Raw genomic sequence first — 17,693 nt, 5'->3', positions numbered from 1 at the left:
AGCATTTTTTTTTTTAGCTTTATATGCATAAATGCATGAGCTGTCCACTGGTTGTCTGCTTTGTACACTTTGTAGCACACCATGTCACAAAAGCCCTTCAAGCTGTATTGTAAATCTTATTGTGTTCAGTGCCCTTTGTTTACAGCCCAGTGAATGTTTTAGCCAGAAGCCTAGAAACACGGAAATCTCTGTCTCGGAGGCTCCAAGCTGTTGCTCGACAACAATAGAGAGCTTCCTACATTTTTTTTTTTTTACCAAGGATAAGCGGGGCTATTCTGGGACCACTGTTGCTTGATATCATTAAAGTTTAAAGGAAATCCCACAATGCATAACATCCATGTGTCCTTGGTGGAGCCACTTTCCTTAAGGACAAGAATGCACTTTACAGATGTTGTGTGTCATGTTTAAAACATCGTAGAGTAAAACTACTCAGGTCCTGGCGTTGGCCTTGAGACTGTTTATGTTAGTAGTTCCCGAGAGCACGCTGGGTCTTGTAAAGGTCAAAGGGCAGGCTGTCCGTCTGGGGTTTGAGCTGTACTTAGAGAAGCGATGAGTGATGTCCTGTAAAGCTAGAACAAGCGTTCCTGACCTGAGTAGCCCTAAAAAATAGAACATTTTTAACGTTTGGATTCTAAAAAAATAAGTGTGTATTTTTCAGAGTCACACATATGATCAAATCTCATTTATGTTACACAAACAAGATCTTTCCCATACTGTCTAATACAAAGGACAATATTTTGTGTATGTGCATGCCTTCATAACATCCAGAATGAATTTTTGCAGTACACTTTTTCTCTGGCTTACAAACGACAGCTGTGAGATATCTTCATTTGTTACAAAACACAGTTGCCAGCTGATTTTCAGACCTAAGTTTAAAACCCATCTTTTATCTATGGACTCTGGTCTATCCTAATTTCACTGTTAAACTGATTTCTACTTAAGCTCAAAATAGAATAATCAGGAAAAATGCTTATTCACTTTCCTACTCAGGGTTAGAATAGAAAGTTGATACCACACTCTTATCTATACATACATACATTAAATATGAAGCTATAGCCAGAAGATCATAACTTTACTAATTAACATGTTATATCGTGTTTGTTTAATCCATACACAAGCTGAATTGTTAAAATGAAAAGTTGTGGTTTTACAGGGAGTTACATTCAAACTTAAAGCAGAGCCAGGCCAGCTGTTCCCACCTGCTTCCTGTCCATTTTTACTAAGCTAAACTAAGCGTCTCCTGGCTCCTCACTCCTTGGATTATGTCCCTGAAATGTGAACTGAAGTTGAATTTGAAGTTAAACTAACTAATGACTAAGCTGTGTATTCTGTTTCCTTTCAGTAAGGTGTTGAGACCTGAGAAGTTGGCAGCTCACCTGTTTGAGGTGGATGAAGATGTGGACAAAGATGAAGTAAGAATCCCTAAATGCTCCTTTTTTCTTCTATTAAATAAGAGCTTAAATTGCAGTAGCCTCCCATCCTCTTCTCACGGTGGACTTCATCTGCAGAGCTGCCCACTTAAAAAACCACCAGGAGTATCAAACAATGACTCTATAGGGCAATGGGTTCAACCTCTCTCAAAGCCATGCATGCTAAACCCAGTGCCATCAATTTTCAGGAAATGCAACAGAGCACAAACACTTGTCTTTTAATTTATTGCCCAATATTTTGTTCATTTAGTTAATTCCATTTCTCATTTGCGAGCCAACCTTTAGTTGTTGTCTCTGTTTCCAAGAATAGCTAACATCTTCATGACATTTGTAGTATCTTAAGAGCACATCCCTCCCCAATCATTGCCTTGCTTCAGGCATTGATTAACCGAGGAGCCGGTGACCTTTAATGGACACACCGTCACAGCTCAAACCCCCCTGAGATTAGAGAAGTGCAGTGTTGATCTTATTGTTGATCTTAATGAAGAGCGTTCTTCTCAGGCGGTCAACGACGTGGGCGTCTCTTCTCGCCCGGCCTTGAGGGCTGTCAGCAGATTTTTAAAACTCAGAGCAAAATGAATGTAATTCTCATCTCTGTGTGTGTTTTGATCTCCTCCTTCTGCAGGACACAGCCTCCCTCGGATCTCAGAAGGGAGGAGTGTCTAAACATGGCTGGCTGTACAAAGGCAACATGAACATTGCAATCAGTGTGACTATGCGGGTGGGTACAGTAACAGTAACAGTAACAGTAACAGTAACAGCTTGAACCCCTAAAGGCAACACATCCTTTCACAATCCCTTTCTAATGCTGTTAATAGTGACTGTGGTGATTTTGACTTTAATATGCTAGTACATTATTTTCTGGTGAAGATGATTGGGTAACAGTTTACTTTAGCATTCATAACCAATATATAAACACTTCATACAATGCTTATAATCCACTCTAATGTAGTTGTAAGCATATATGAAGACATTTAAGTGTTAACTAAGGTGTTAAATGTATGCCAGAAGTTATGACTTTACATCATCTATAGTTATAGAAGTTACAGTTGTCAAGAAATACATTCAGTAACACTTAAAATATATTATTATTAGTAGTATTATTGCTACTATTATTATTTTTATTATCTTCTTACAACTACATTATAGTGTCATTATAGTGTAATTGCTGAATGGGGGGAGTTTACTGATGATGGGGTCTATTTGAGATCAAATCTAAAGTAAGCAGTAGAACCTTGTTACAACATTTGTCTTTGTCTTTCTTCACATATGGAAATCACGTTACCCTATAACTTACTACGTACTTTTTCATTTTACCCTTGAGCTTTCCCATGCTCCATCTCCACCCTTATGGTATTTTTAGAGCGAAAATGGCCATTTGGGATTTTCTTTACATTTTCTGTTTTCATCCTCTAGTCATTCAAGAGGAGGTACTTCCATCTGGCTCAGCTGGGAGATGGATCCTACAACCTCAACTTCTACAAAGACGAGAACACCTCCAAGGAACCCAAAGGAACCATCTTCCTTGACTCGTGCATGGGGGTTGTTCAGGTAAAAGACAAAGGTCTTACGCGCTGGGGCCTTTGAAAACATAGCACACAAAGTGAATTCAGAAAAATGAAAGTGTGCCTATAGTCAAGTGTGAGCCTCTTGTAAAGAGCAGGCCTCTAAAGGCACCTCAGGAGCAGGAATATGTGGTTTTAATAAAGCGGATTTTTCAAGACAATTATCAGCTATTTCATTTATAATAAAACAACTTTATTCCAGTTAGCTAAAGTATTCAACCTTAGTGTTTGCAGATGAACACAAATTAAAATTTTCGAAAGGACCAAAATGGGATGTATAAAGTCTTATTGTTGTCTTTCAGAACAGCAAAGTGCGCCGGTTTGCCTTTGAGCTGAAGATGCAGGATAAGAGCCAGTTCCTGCTGGCTGCAGACACTGAAGCAGAGATGGAGGAGTGGATCACCACCCTGAACAAGATTCTCCACAGCAGCTTTGAACAAGCCATGCAGGAGAAGAGGAACGGCGACCTGCATGACGGTGTGTGTCTTCTTGTGCATATATGTCGTATGCCTAATTCACTTCTATCACATCTTGCTTGTCCAGAATCTTACTTCTCTTTTTATTCACCATAGTTCTATGAAGCTAGACACAATCCTGTTGAAGCATAATTGCTGAAAATGTTAAACTAATATAAACTGTAGTGTAAAACTTCCAAAAACAGGTTTGTCTTAGTTTTTTTTTACAGGGTCAGTGCTCCTTTTATCAGTGTTCAGTGGGTGTGAATTCTTAGTTCAGGCTGTAATTTGATGGGTACTCTAACATCTGTGTGGGTGGTAGCTAAAAATAGTACATAATCAGATTGGGAGCCGACGTTAATGGCCATGCTTGATTTGAGCGCTCTGGACATTATTCCATTAAATGATTTGAAGGACAGGGTTTTGTTTTAAAGGCATTTTTAAATTATTCTGTTTTCTCTCATTTTGTGTTGTTTTTATACCTTTTATTTCTTCTTGTTTTGTTGTCTTCTCTGTCTCTTTTGTCTATCCTTTTTCTCTTTTCTTTTTCTTGTTAAGTGTGCTTGCTTATCCTAACAGCTCAATCATTTGTGCGTGTATTTCCTTGCCTGCCTCATATTGTTTGCATTTGTTGCCTTCATGTCTTTTGATGCTTGTTGTGTAGCACCTGTGAGTGAGTGAGTGAGTGAGTGAGTGAGTGAGTTTTTTCCCCGTGGAGTAATTGATCTTGAACGTTTTCTCATGAAAATGACTCATGCATGATAAACAACTTTATTATCACTATCAACTCAGTCTTATATAACTCTCCTTCCGCCTTCATAGAGAAGCTCAGACCAACACATCATTATGTTCTGTATAATTACATCTGCTAACAGAGCTCATGTTGATGTCTCCAGCAGATGAGGAGCATGGAAAAACAGACCTCTCCTCTGGAAGTTTTCAAGACAGCTTTCAGGTAGCCTGTTTTTTCAATCTACAGTAACATGTTAAACAATGCTCACCACCTATGTGTGACCACACAACAAGAACATATGGATATGCTTTTGAGTCCACACGTTGTAGAGCTGCTTTAGACATTTGAGGTCACACGTGACTTCCCTTACAAGCGGTCTGTACCCTAATGGGAGCTTTGCTTAAGAAGAATAGCTAAACAGCTGTATTTCCTGCAACCAGGTCGCCACATTTTCCTGTTGGTGCTAACTAAGCAAACATCTGGAATAGTGTGTATGGCTTTCAAATGTAGAGGCCAGATGAGGCCAACTCTGGTGCTAAACAGGAGTGCAGTAGTGGAACGTGGCAATCTGAAAATAAACCCTTACTGGCATAGTCTGTCATTTGCTGTATTCACAACAGGACTGTCTGACAGTGTCAGGTGTTTCAGCAAATCCCTAAAAATGATATGTTTTTTTGTTTAAGTTACCTCAACAAACTTATTTTAACCCAAACCATGATATCCCTTCACCCTAACCCAGTCATTTGTGCCTAAATCTAACCATGTGTCATTCTAGAAGGTATAGATAAATTCTGTTTTTGACGTTTGATGGACTTGTTTACATAGTCAACCTCTACTTAAAGCCGCTTTATTCAATATATTAAGAATGGATAAAAATGGCTAATGTAAATGGTTGCTCGTGGTGATATTGATATTGGATTTACATTCATCAGGTCGCAAAGAACACAGCTCCAAATGAATGCTAATGTTGCTCTGTATCTGCCAGATGTGGAAATAAGCAAATTCACATAAATATGTTACAAGATAGCATTTCATAAGTCTAAGACCTGTCATATTTTTGGGCTGTGGAGTATTTTTTACAAATGAGTTCTTTCATGACATGAGTGTGTGTGTGTGTGTGTGTGTGTGTTTGTGTGTGAATGAGAGGCAAATTATGAAGTTCTTTTGATGCTGATAACATTTATTGCATTTTTTAACAGACTGCCAGAGATATTGAGTCCAAAATGAGGAGTGAAGCTCGCCTGAAATTGTTTACTTTGGACCCTGACACACAGGTGATGGAGATAATAGTCCCGTGCATTCTGTATATCAGTCACTTCAGCTCCTTTTTCCTCGTTATTCATGTTTTTTTTTTGCATATTTGTGAATATGTCAAGTTTCTGACAACAGCACCTGTTTCCACAGAAACTGGACTTCTCCGGCATTGAGCCAGACGTGCGGCAGTTTGAAGAGAAGTTCGGGAAGAGGGTCATGGTCACCTGTAATGACCTGTCTTTCAACCTGCAGGGCTGTGTTGCAGAGAATGAAGATGGGCCAACAACTAATGTATGTTCCAATGAAAAACAAACAGTCAGATATAGTTGAAGGTGTTTATTAAAAATCGCTGAGTGTATCTTTATAAAAAATCACAGAGTGTATCTTTTATAGAAGGTGTCACATGGAAGCAAACATCTGTTGGATGCATTTGCAAGTGTGGAAGCATGCTTGCAGCGTAATTCCGGGAAATGTCCTTTTAGCAAATGAGGGCGAGGTCTAGATCAGTTAAGAAGATCACAGACAGTTCAGATGGCCCACTTGGCCGACCCCCGTCAAACCTGGTGTTGTTGGCACTAGGAATGACCGCTGTCATGGCAACCAGCACGGGCCTCCCACCATGTATTAGCACCAGTCTGAGGCTGGTTTCCTGCTGTCACTCTCCAAGGTCTCTGTCTCAGTAGAAGGACTACTCCTTTTACACTCAGATGGGAAACCACAGCCATTAGCTCTGCTGCGTACACATAGACACACACACACACACACACACACACACACACACACACACACACACACACACACACACACACACACACACACACACACACACACACACACACACACAAACACAACCAAATGGCTCTGTGTAATGGAAATGTATAGTAGAACCATGGAAAGAGTGAATGGGAGGATCAATTACATCAATGGCACAGTTTGACTTAACGGAAAATGAGAAGTGCATTAGGAAGAATGGGTTTCCTCTAAGCTGCTGTTTACTTTTTCTTTCTTTTCTCTCTCTAATCATCCAACTTCCACCAAAAACATTCACCCTCTTCTTCTCCTTCATTAAAGGTGGAGCCTTTTTATGTAGTCCTGTCCCTGTTCGACGTCCAGAACGGTAGAAAAATCTCTGCCGACTTCCACGTGGACCTCAATCACCCTTTGGTGCGACAAATGACACACTCTTCTGGTTCTGGAGGCGGACAGGATTTGCACATCAACGGCAGCGGCGGAGGTGGTGATGCTCCCTTGGGTGGCCCCAGGCTGGCCAGTGGACTCCCAGAGGGGGCTCTCCAGTACCCCAGACAAGGGGTGTTTTCAGTCACGTGCCCCCATCCAGAGATCTTCCTGGTGGCCAGGATTGAGAAGGTCCTGCAGGGGGGGATCACCCACTGCACTGAACCCTACATGAAGAGCTCAGACTCTGCAAAGGTGAATAGAACAGTACACTCCATTTAACTTGCACTATTAATTTGAGGTATTAGAAAACTGAATCTCTGCTTCTCTTGGCTAGATTGCTCAAAAGGTGCTGAAGAATTCCAAGACAGCCTGCAGCAGACTGGGACAGTACAGGATGCCATTTGCCTGGGCTGCAAGGTACAACCCCCTCCCCCCCTCTCCACTCTTTTGGCCTTTAGAGTCTAAAAATTAATGGTGCTTGTTCTCTTGTGTTATGGTCACACCAGATAGTGATTCAGATTCAAGATACTGCACACAAATGGACGAATGGAAATCTGTCAAAGGCAGAGCAGCCCTCTGGGAGGCACAAATCTTCAAACCAGTAGTGGAGAACCGAAATGTGCTCCTCTCCAGCAAGTTCAATGAATTTCTCTGTGTCTCTGCAGGCCTGTGTTTAAAGATGCATCGGGAACTTTGGACAAAAGCGCTCGCTTCTCGGCTCTTTACAGACAGGACAGCAGCAAGCTGTCAGATGAGGACATGTTCAAACTGCTCACTGACTTCAGAAAGTATGTTTTTGGTCCCCTTTCTTCTCCTGTCTCTACAACATATTTTAATTCTTTCTTTTTTTTAAATTGGTGTTTCTATCTCTGTTTTTCCTCAACAGACCAGAGAAAATGGCCAAGCTCCCCGTGCTCTTAGGGAATCTAGATATAACAATTGACAGCGTGGCCCCGGATGTAGCCAGTAAACCCCTCCAAATATTTACAAAATCACTTCTAACCATCTATTCATAATCAAGCAGTCCTTCACCTTGAGCCCTGTAACTCCTCTCCTTTCCTGCCTGCAGATTGTGTCACTTCCTCCTACATCCCTGTGAGGAACTTTGAAGGGAACGGACCAGGCAGCGCTCTGCTGGAGGTGGAGGAGTTTGTACCTTACATCGCTAAGTGTTCCCAACCCTTCACCATTTATAAAAACCACCTCTATGTCTACCCAAAGCACCTCAAATACGATGGGCAGAAATCCTTTGCTAAGGTACGTGCGGTAAGAAGCGTATGAGAGGAAATAAGTGATCATATCTTGAATCTTGAGCTTTTGTGTTGGAGGATTAGATGCAACATAAAAAGTCACTCCAAAACATATGACTTATCCTTTGTGGAAAGGAAGGCTTTTGTTGAGCTCACATTCTCTTATCATCATCATTTTGTGTTCCTGTTTAGCCTACGAGACAAGTGGCCACCAGCCAAGCAGCAGAGCTGGATAGAATTATCCTTACGCAGAGCAGCAGCTTCTGATTAATACATTAATACAGACTTGTTATTTTCACTAGGTCAGCTCCATATGGGAAACCAACCTGCCTTTTCTTCCCCATCAGTCTCTCTGCCCTCTTTTATTTTAAATGAGAGCTGGCAATCGTCTCCCTGAAATACTTTCCCTCCTTTTATTGAAACTAATGGACATCTGAAATGGACAGAGAGAGGAACAAAAGAGAAGGTGTCTGGCAGAAAATTGCTTCTAGGCCAACAGGGATATATTGGAACTGGTTCTTGCTTTTCCATTATAATCTGATGGTTTTTCCTACTTTTTTCCCCTCCTGTACAGGCAAGGAATATTGCTGTTTGCATTGAATTCAAAGATTCTGACGAGGACGAAGCCCAGCCGCTTAAGGTGCATTTACATATATCATCCTTTAGATCTTTCATTTAGATTTGAAAACCCCAAAAAGGACTTTCAACTTGACTTTGACTTTAACGCCAATGACTTGTGACCTCATTTAGATTATAGCCTTTAGACTGCAAAGGACGCGATATCTTCCCAAGCCCAAATACTAAAATTAACATAATAAAAAAAAGGGAATAAACTCTTACTTTAAAGATGAATTTGACAGCAGCCAATGATGTTGCACAGGCAGGAGGGAAAGGTCAGTTTGGAAGTGCACACCAACACATTATCACATTCAGACATTAAAACATGTCAAAAAGAGTTTTCAAATGTGTATCTGCCGCAGGTTTATGTAAATGACAACCTTCTGTGGAGGCAAATTGCATCAGCTGTGGGTAATTAATATTAATGACATATTTTACTAGCCAAGAGCCCAAAATTCAACATTTAGTTTAAATTAATTCAATGTAATTTAGAATTTTAAAAAGTAGTCAGTATTTCTTTAAATGTACAATATTAATGGCATTAATAAAGTACTAATTAAACTTGGGACTTGTTGGTCTTGACAAGGGATTATTTGGTCCTGACTCAGGACTCTTTGGTCCTGACTCAGGACTTGTTGGTCCTGACTAGTGACTTGTTGGTCCTGACTCAGGACTTTTTTGGTCCTGACTAGTGACGTGTTGGTCCTGACTCAGGACTCATTGGTCTCGACTAGGGACTTGTTGGTTGTGACTAGAGACTCGCTGGTTGACTAGGGACCCATTGGTCTTGACTAGGGACTCATTGGTCTTGACCAGGAACTTGCTGGTCTCGATTAGGGATTGATTGTTTTGACTCAGGACTTGCTGCTCTTAACTTGTGACTTGCAAAACAATGCTAACAACTAGCATGTATAGCTCCATTAAAACAATGTTGTGATAACTATGTTTAAAACATCTACTCTCATGTCTTTTTCATGCTGTGTTTTATTATCTCCTGCTGTCTGGATCTACTGCAGTGCATCTATGGTCGTCCAGGAAGCTCTCTATTCACTAAGCAGGCCTACGCAGCTGTCCTGCACCACCAGCAGAACCCTGAGTTCTATGATGAGGTAATCTCTGCCCATGCTACTCATAATCACACACACAAATGAAGAAGAAATAACATGCCTAGATTCAAAATGTTCTTTTCTTTGTTACTTCTCAGCTCTTCTTATGTTGTTTGAACACAGTTCAACTCTACATTGTATCCTCACCGGAAATGCTCCACAGGCACTTTTCACTTTCATTTCCCCCCAACAAAGCTACCTCTGTATTAGGGTACCAACCTTGGGAATCTGTGTTTTTCTCACCTTCAGATAAAGATAGAGCTGCCTACTCAGCTGCATGAGAAGCATCACCTTCTCTTCACCTTCTATCATGTTAGCTGCGACAGCAACAGCAAAAAGAAAGACTTGGTGGAGACTCCAGGTAGGCTGCAGATTTCAGTCATCTCTTCTCTAAAATATATGCATAATGTGGGACAGTGTCACAGGTAGTGCTGGTAAAGGGATTTTTTGTCAGGTCTTGGGGATTTAATTGCCACTAAGCTTCACAGTTACACAGCTACTAACAGCCCACAGTATAAATTGAATACCGTTCCTAACAAGAAAGAATGCAGGGCTTAATTGAACTCTGGGGAGCTCAACACGCCTTCCACTGCCAATGTCACTCATGTCATCCACACATCCTTACACTAGGCTCACAATTGGTTTCAGTTCTTTAGGTTTACAAATAGACCCAGACAAAAACCTAACTGAAATACTTCAGGGATGAGGATGATCATTCACCGTTCATCATGGTCTCAAAGAAAAGTTGCTCCCAAGAGCAGCGCGCCACTCTGTCTCAGCACGTGTCCGTATCTTCCTCTGCTCTCCTCACTATGGTGACTGCCTTCACACAGGCACATTAGGCAAGACTTCTTGAAGCTTGGCAGCCAATCAAAAGTATACAGTATAACTCTATGCGATTGTAATTATGATTATGTATTCAACTAGATTTCTACTAGATACTAGATATAAGAATTAAATCATCATGCTCAAGCTCCAGCCACCCCAGTGTTATCACATCTTTACAAACAGGTGACTGTATCTGTTCTACTCCTACAGTGGGTTCAGCATGGCTGCCTCTGCTAAGGGATGGCAGAGTCACCATGAATGAACAGCAGCTGCCTGTGGCCGCCAATCTGCCTGCGGGATACCTCGGCTCCCCGGATGTCATCAGCAAGGTAAAAAAATAATTATAATTATTAACATTTGATTATTTTTTTAAGAGTTATGTGTCAATGTCCCAGAGGATGGATGTAGATATAAAGGGTTCATTCTAAGGTAACAAAAACACAACAATTCTTATTTTTCATGTGATTATACACTAATTAAAACATAGCCTACTCATGAATATTGTATCAAATTTCTGCCAAGTCAGTTCCGCTACATACCATTAAATACTACACACTGCTCCTTTAATGGATAAAGATCTTATTAGTTATGATTGGATTGGGAGCTTATAGAGGTCCAATAGGCTTTCACTTCAAATGCCTGTGAAATCTGATCAGTATTAAAATTTAATCAGTCCACAGCTCTCACCACTGAAGTCCCCAAGTTCTTTGATGCCGGCCTTAATGGGTTGGCTGTAAATTTAATTAAACGTGTAGTATAATGTTGCGTATGGGTATAGCAGGATTTACAACACAGAAGAAGAATAGATGGTAACGCAGTAGAAGAAGCACATGACAGTTTTTTGCAGTGTGGTTAAAACTCAACTATCACTCAAGTAGTTTAGATTTTAGGAATATTGAGTAGTTTAAGGTATTCTGTTCGATCAACACTTTTCTATTGAGTTGAGAGCCAGGAGCACAAATTTACAAATATATGCAGTTTTTTCGTGAGAACTGTAAGTATGTATATTTCAAGTGATTAATGTGTTTGTGTTCATCTGTCACTGATTTGTCCAGTATGTCACACTGTCTGTGCCCTCGCATTTTAGACGTGTTAGTTTTCCTCTAAGTCAACACACTTCTGTATTTATTCAGTATCCAGTGCAGTAATTGTTGCCCATTTGTCATTCCAGCACTCTGGCTCGGAGATCAAGTGGGTAGACGGAGGGAAAGCCCTGTTTAAATTATCAACTCATCTTGTTTCTACAGTTTACACTCAGGTATTTATAAGAAATATAGAATAGAACAGGGTGTTCTGGATTAAACATACTAGATAAATGTGAATAAATGTGTTTAAATAACATGTTTCCTTTAGGATCAACACTTGCACAACTTCTTCCATCACTGTCAAAGCATGGATATGTCTGAACAGGCTTCAGAGGGGGGGCTGGTGAAATTCTTGAAGGTATTCCGAGTTCCAATTTATTTTCTATTGCCCAAAAACAAAAGGAACACACCCTCTTTTCATGCCCCATCAAATGCAATCTTGTTACTGAACTTTTCAAGGAACGGGACATTCCAGAGTCTATATTTGTTCAATATTTTTTTCTTTTTCTTGTTTCCTCCCCTCCGTGCTAGAGTCTTCATGCAATGGAGGGTCATGTAATGGTCAACTTTCTGCCCACCATCCTCAACCAGCTGTTCTGCGTCCTCACGAGAGCCACACACGAAGATGTGGCCGTCAATGTGACAAGGCAAGGGCCCACACACACACACGCACACACGCACACATACATACACACACACACAAACATATGAAATGCCTGGTTTCCAGCAGCAGAAAGCTATGTGATACAGCAATATTTTTAGTCTTTTATAACAAACTTCAATCTGCAGAAAATTACAATAACAGCACTTTCATCTGGTTCTCATTCCAAAGCAGCGTATCCCCCTGTTTCTCTTTAATAGCCTGAATCTTTTTTTCTCATTACACACTCACCTATGGCTCACACACTCCATGGATGTGTTTTTATATCTCAGTTGTGTGCGTGTGAATAGTCTTTGAAGCTCTGTAGGAAACATATAAATGAGGTGTCAGTGACTTAGAATGAATACATTTTTGCTTCTAGCCAGCCTCACTTCCTTCTCTCTTATTCTTCTATATTTTGATGTTATTATCTATTTTCCTCTCTTTCTGTTCAGGGTGATGGTTCATGTTGTAGCACAGTGCCACGAAGAGGGGCTCGAGCATTACCTGAGATCTTATATCAAGGTGCGCAGTCTTTTCTCACTGTATTTAGACTGACAAATACGCACAATTCTCCTGTGTTTCTGTAGAAATGCAGGAACTATAATCAGATTTTTTTTTCTTCTTCACTCTCAGTTTGTTTTTAAGCCAGAGCCTTATTCCTCCACCAATGTAAAAACTGTTCACGAGGAGCTGGCTAAAACCATGACAGCCATTCTCAAGCCATCCACTGACTTCCTAACCAGTAACAAGCTACTGAAGGTAACAAGCTTTCATAATAATTCTGTGATTAGAAGGGTTTAAAGTTTTCAGACTGGCAAATTGGGCAAATTGTGTAACACATCTTCATTTTATGCATCTACCCCTCAAAGAAAACTGTTGGACCACATATTGCACTCTGCTTTTGGAAAATCCTCAGAAACTGAGAAAATGTTATATCTGCAAACATTTTATTATTCAGTTCATGTGCATTAAATATATCTCTGATTCACTATGTGTTAGGAATGAAACTGAGATGACACTAAGCATAACACCTACTCTGTTAAAGGATGGGTTCACAACTTTACAAGTGTGTCTCCTCCTCCTCCTCCTCATTCCTCCTGTTCATAATGGCTATGCAATGGGAGTGATGGAGGACTCTATCCACAGTGTGTCCACACAGTCAAGTAGATGATCAGCTTCTATTGAGCTTCAGCAGTCTGAGTTAGTCATATCAAGTGATATCTGACACATTTACAGTATTTTTAGCATCAAATTCCCTCTTAGTGTTTCCCTGTTGAGCTGTGGTGGAAGTATAGTAACAAAAAGAGGAACTTTAGCTCTAAAAACACTGTAACGCTGAAAGATATCTATTTGATTTGACTCATTTGGACGACTGAAGCTTCATATTAGCTTCAGATAAACCTTGAAATATATTTTGATTATGAAGAGATCTTCCAATAGCCAGTATGAACAGGAGGAATTAATAAGCTAGCTCATTTAGTTATGTTATTTTTCTACAAGAAAAAAGCTAAGGATAACTCTGTATTTAAATTTAGCTTGAGCAAAGGCTATCTAAGTTAGCTTAGCTGGCTAGGTTTTTAGCTTAAGCTAGTTTTGTATTATCTGCAAATTGAACATGCTGTTTTCACAATAAATATACATGTCAATGGAATATTTATTCTATGATAAGAAATAAAAAAAGTCTGTTTCAATTTTGACCATAGGCCTAAATGTAGATACTACTTGTTGCACTTTGTATAGCAGTCAGGCACTATTTAAATAGGTTAATTGAAAGGTTTAGTGTTTTGTCTATGAACCCTTCCACATTAATGGTGGTAAATGTTCTCGCACTAACTTTGTGTTCATGTTGCAGCACTCATGGTACTTCTTTGAAGCTCTGGTGAAATCAATGGCTCATTATCTAATAGAGGGTGGAAAAGTCAAGGTAGGGTTGGTTTTAACAAACTCTGTTCTACCATTCCTTCCAACCTTCTTTCTATGAGTCTAAAATCCTCTCTTTCTTTCTTTTCTTCTTCTTGTTCAGCTCTCCAGGAACCAGCGTTTCACAGCATCCTTCTACCACGCAGTAGAAACCTTGGTCAATATGCTGATGCCACACATCACCCAAAAATACAAGGACAACCTGGATGCTGCTCGCAATGCCAACCACAGCCTGGCAGTTTTCATCAAGGTTGGCACCACTCCCAGCACCTGCAATGCGGTCGCCCTTTGACATTAGATTAGTTTTAAATATTAGCCTTTTGTTTAGGGAAAACATGAAAATGTCAACGATTGCATGGTTGTGTACAAATTGCTACAGACTGTTTATGTTGTAAAATGAACATAATTCAATTAGAGTAAATCTGAGTTTAAATAAATCACATGGCCAAATAAACCCTTATTTTTTTTCGATAAGAGGATTTATGTAGATTACGAACGTGTGTGTCACTGCATTTGTTCTTTTTTTATTCAGCGCTGTTTCACCTTCATGGACAGAGGATTCGTGTTCAAGCAGATTAACAACTACATGAACTGCTTTGTGCCTGGAGATCCTAAGGTTTTAAAAGGCTGCTGCTACCTCTCCTTTCATCATGTTTAATCTAAGTTATTTAACATGAAGCTCAAACTTAAAGCCGCATAAGCCTCCCTGAAATTCATTTTCTCTTCTATCCCTCCCAGACTTTGTTTGAGTTTAAGTTTGAGTTCCTGCGGGTTATCTGCAGCCATGAGCACTACGTCCCTCTTAATCTGCCCATGCCCTTTGGAAAAGGCAGAATACAGAGGTTCCAAGGTAAAGAACATTAAGGTTCAAATCACTTTCATCTAAGAGGAGTGCATCATATATATAATTATATGTGTTATCTGATTCCTCTTTGACTGATGCCTTCTACAGATCTTCAACTGGATTACTCCCTGACTGATGACTTCTGTCGGAACCATTTCCTGGTGGGGCTGCTGCTGAGGGAGGTGGGCGGGGCTCTACAGGAGTACAGAGAGATCCGTCAGATCGCCATCCAGGTGCTCAAGGGGCTGATGATCAAGCACACGTTCGACGACCGCTATGCTGCGAAAGTGAGTTCTGCAGCTCTTGACCGCCTTACTGTCCTTTAAACATCCTCCATTTCTGTTCTGTACATGATATTAAAAACAGGAACAGCAGAGTTTGCTAATTGGCAGCTATATTTGCCAACTCCTCATTTGGCAGAGGTGTCAAATTCTGTGTGAATGTATATATATAATTTTATGAGCACCTGCTGTTTGTCATTTCAGAGCCAACAGGCCAGACTCGCCACCCTCTATCTCCCTCTGTTTGGCCTGCTCCAGGAGAATGTCTACAGACTGGACATTAAGGAGTCCGCCCCATTCAGCAACCACAATGTAAGCCTGACACCTAGTGGTGGGATACTGAACAACAGCTTGTATCTCTAATGGTCTGCAAGTGCCAGACCTGCTATTTCTGTCACTCATTCATTACTGGGTTAATATCAGCTTAACTTGTCACTCTCTTGATTATTTAATGTGTTCTCTGCTGATAAAAAGCACAGTTTGATGTTATTTTAGCTGCAGAGCTAAGTGGCATAACTAATGGGCTTTGTGCATTTGGTCACCAGAATGTGAGGGAGGACTCGCTGGTGCACAACTCCATGGTGACTCCTCAGAAACCTGGTAGCTGTATAGAAAATGCTCTCCACAAAGATGTGTTTGGGGTCATCTCTGGAACAGGTGAATCTGCTTTCCACTATCTTCCCAATGATACTAACACAGCTGGAATTCTCTTGTACATCCTTGTAATAGCACCTATCTCCATGATAATCTGTGCACTATAGATTTATCCCATCTTTATACATGCAACAAACATGTTTTTTTTACTCTGTTGCTACAGCTTCCCCTCACAGCTCCACCCCAAATGTCTGCTCAGTTAACCACGCTGACTCCAGAGGCTCTCTGATCTCCACCGACTCAGGAAACAGCCTGCTGGACAAGAGCAGTGACAAGACCAACTCCCTGGAGAAGGTAGATGAACACAACATACACATTGGTGGGATGCCCTCCAAAAAGTCACTACCGAGGTGTAAACCAAGACATATAGATGCATAGAGTTTTATTATCTTTAGTTAAGACCATTTTAGTTGATTTAAAACGATGTTCAAGTTTATAACAATTTTCGCATCCCTTGTCACCTAGCCAAGTCAACTAATCCGTCACTAATCTGTCATGCTCAAAGACATCCCCCACGCTGTTCCATAACAAAATATTTCCTGGAATGATTCATTCTTTCAGTTTCCCAATGACTCAAATGAATGATGCCTTTTGAGATCACTGATAATACGTATGCTTTTGCCAAACACTTGTCCCATGTAAATGAGTTATTCCACATGGAAGTGTTGTGCCATCTTCTGTGGTGACAGTTCTTCATTTGCAACACTGATCAATGATTCAGTACTTAAAAAAAGGACATCAGTTGCCTGTTGTCTTCAAAAGGCTGGACTTCATGACTTCATTTCTGATATATTTAACCACATGTTTCAAGAGTTTCTTTATGTGTTGACTGAGGTTGTCAGTGTGTCAAAGTGAAATCAGATGTGCTCTTCAGGTCAAAAGATTACAATCACAGCACACCCGTGACTTTTATCTTAACTGTATTATCTGCACTCTTGGGCTCCTGTGCTCTCCTCCTCCAGAGCTCCCACACCCCTTCTCCTTACTCTATAACCTCCCAACTCCACCAAAAGGAGAGATTTACCAGGAGGCACTCGGTCAACGTGCCCCCTATCCCCCTGGACCCCGAGGACAGAGCCCCGCCTCTGAACCGTGCGACCAAGCGGGTCACAATGGACTTCTCCCTCCTCTCTGCGCCGCTGCCTGAACGTGAAAGTGACAATGACAAGCCGGCAGCAGGCCAGACTGGTGGAGAGCTAGGGCTGGATGGAAATCATGAGGAAAACATACCAATACAAGTATTCTGCTCCTGACTTCACCGCTCCGCCTTTGCCATCGGAAACTTTTGGCTAGAATTGTTCAGAGTCCAGCAAACTGCAATTTGTAGGATTTTAAAAGCTAGATACATCTGAAACCAAATATTCAGCATTCCTCAGTTTGTGGATATCTGTACAATGCATCCAAAATCCTCCCAAAGTTCCTCCGAACATTCTTCTCTTCTGAGTGTCCCACATCAGGGAGTGACTGTGTGTGTGTGTGTGTGTGTGTGTGTGTGTGCTTTTTACAGATGTGGAGGTTGAGCTGACCTCATAGTGTATTTCCTCAGATGCTGTAATGTAACTAGAAATGTGTTTTCTTCAGACCTGCAATGGTTGTTGCTATCTCAAAGCACAGAGCCGCTGCAGCAAATGTGCTTATATTTGCTCTCTCCGCACTTCCCCCCCAACTCCGAGGAAAACACTTGACATTTCTCATCTCTTGAAGTTTGGGGAGAGGGATGTTCTTTTTTTCTCTTTGAAGTTTGTATTCTGTCTGCGACTCAGCCGGATGATGCTGATAACTAAAGCCTTTTCTGTTTGATTTCTTCTTCTTTTGTCCCAACTTTTTTGCACTTTACTCCCCCCCCCT

General features: G+C 40.8%; 1 protein-coding gene across 1 annotated transcript in view; it reads left to right on the top strand.

Annotated features, from left to right (window-relative positions):
- dock9b (dedicator of cytokinesis 9b) overlaps positions 1 to 17,693 on the top strand; it is a 57,496-nt gene that overhangs the window by 27,268 nt on the left and 12,535 nt on the right. Inside the window, exons 5-33 of the mRNA XM_062414729.1 lie at positions 1,343 to 1,412; positions 2,056 to 2,151; positions 2,847 to 2,981; positions 3,298 to 3,472; positions 4,350 to 4,405; positions 5,383 to 5,457; positions 5,588 to 5,728; positions 6,509 to 6,868; positions 6,951 to 7,033; positions 7,282 to 7,404; positions 7,503 to 7,582; positions 7,686 to 7,873; positions 8,441 to 8,506; positions 9,501 to 9,593; positions 9,840 to 9,951; positions 10,629 to 10,747; positions 11,590 to 11,676; positions 11,772 to 11,861; positions 12,035 to 12,150; positions 12,599 to 12,668; positions 12,780 to 12,905; positions 13,999 to 14,070; positions 14,170 to 14,316; positions 14,599 to 14,682; positions 14,805 to 14,916; positions 15,019 to 15,197; positions 15,396 to 15,503; positions 15,737 to 15,848; positions 16,009 to 16,139. Of these exons, the coding sequence (XP_062270713.1) occupies positions 1,343 to 1,412; positions 2,056 to 2,151; positions 2,847 to 2,981; positions 3,298 to 3,472; positions 4,350 to 4,405; positions 5,383 to 5,457; positions 5,588 to 5,728; positions 6,509 to 6,868; positions 6,951 to 7,033; positions 7,282 to 7,404; positions 7,503 to 7,582; positions 7,686 to 7,873; positions 8,441 to 8,506; positions 9,501 to 9,593; positions 9,840 to 9,951; positions 10,629 to 10,747; positions 11,590 to 11,676; positions 11,772 to 11,861; positions 12,035 to 12,150; positions 12,599 to 12,668; positions 12,780 to 12,905; positions 13,999 to 14,070; positions 14,170 to 14,316; positions 14,599 to 14,682; positions 14,805 to 14,916; positions 15,019 to 15,197; positions 15,396 to 15,503; positions 15,737 to 15,848; positions 16,009 to 16,139 (3,406 nt within the window). The remainder of the gene's footprint in view (positions 1 to 1,342; positions 1,413 to 2,055; positions 2,152 to 2,846; positions 2,982 to 3,297; positions 3,473 to 4,349; positions 4,406 to 5,382; positions 5,458 to 5,587; positions 5,729 to 6,508; positions 6,869 to 6,950; positions 7,034 to 7,281; positions 7,405 to 7,502; positions 7,583 to 7,685; positions 7,874 to 8,440; positions 8,507 to 9,500; positions 9,594 to 9,839; positions 9,952 to 10,628; positions 10,748 to 11,589; positions 11,677 to 11,771; positions 11,862 to 12,034; positions 12,151 to 12,598; positions 12,669 to 12,779; positions 12,906 to 13,998; positions 14,071 to 14,169; positions 14,317 to 14,598; positions 14,683 to 14,804; positions 14,917 to 15,018; positions 15,198 to 15,395; positions 15,504 to 15,736; positions 15,849 to 16,008; positions 16,140 to 17,693) is intronic.

This window comes from Scomber scombrus, chromosome 24 (genome assembly GCF_963691925.1).
Source record: "Scomber scombrus chromosome 24, fScoSco1.1, whole genome shotgun sequence".
Taxonomy (NCBI): Eukaryota; Metazoa; Chordata; class Actinopteri; order Scombriformes; family Scombridae; genus Scomber; species Scomber scombrus.
The sequence above is the reverse complement of the archived record's forward strand: the minus strand, read 5'-3'. Positions and strand labels throughout refer to the sequence as shown.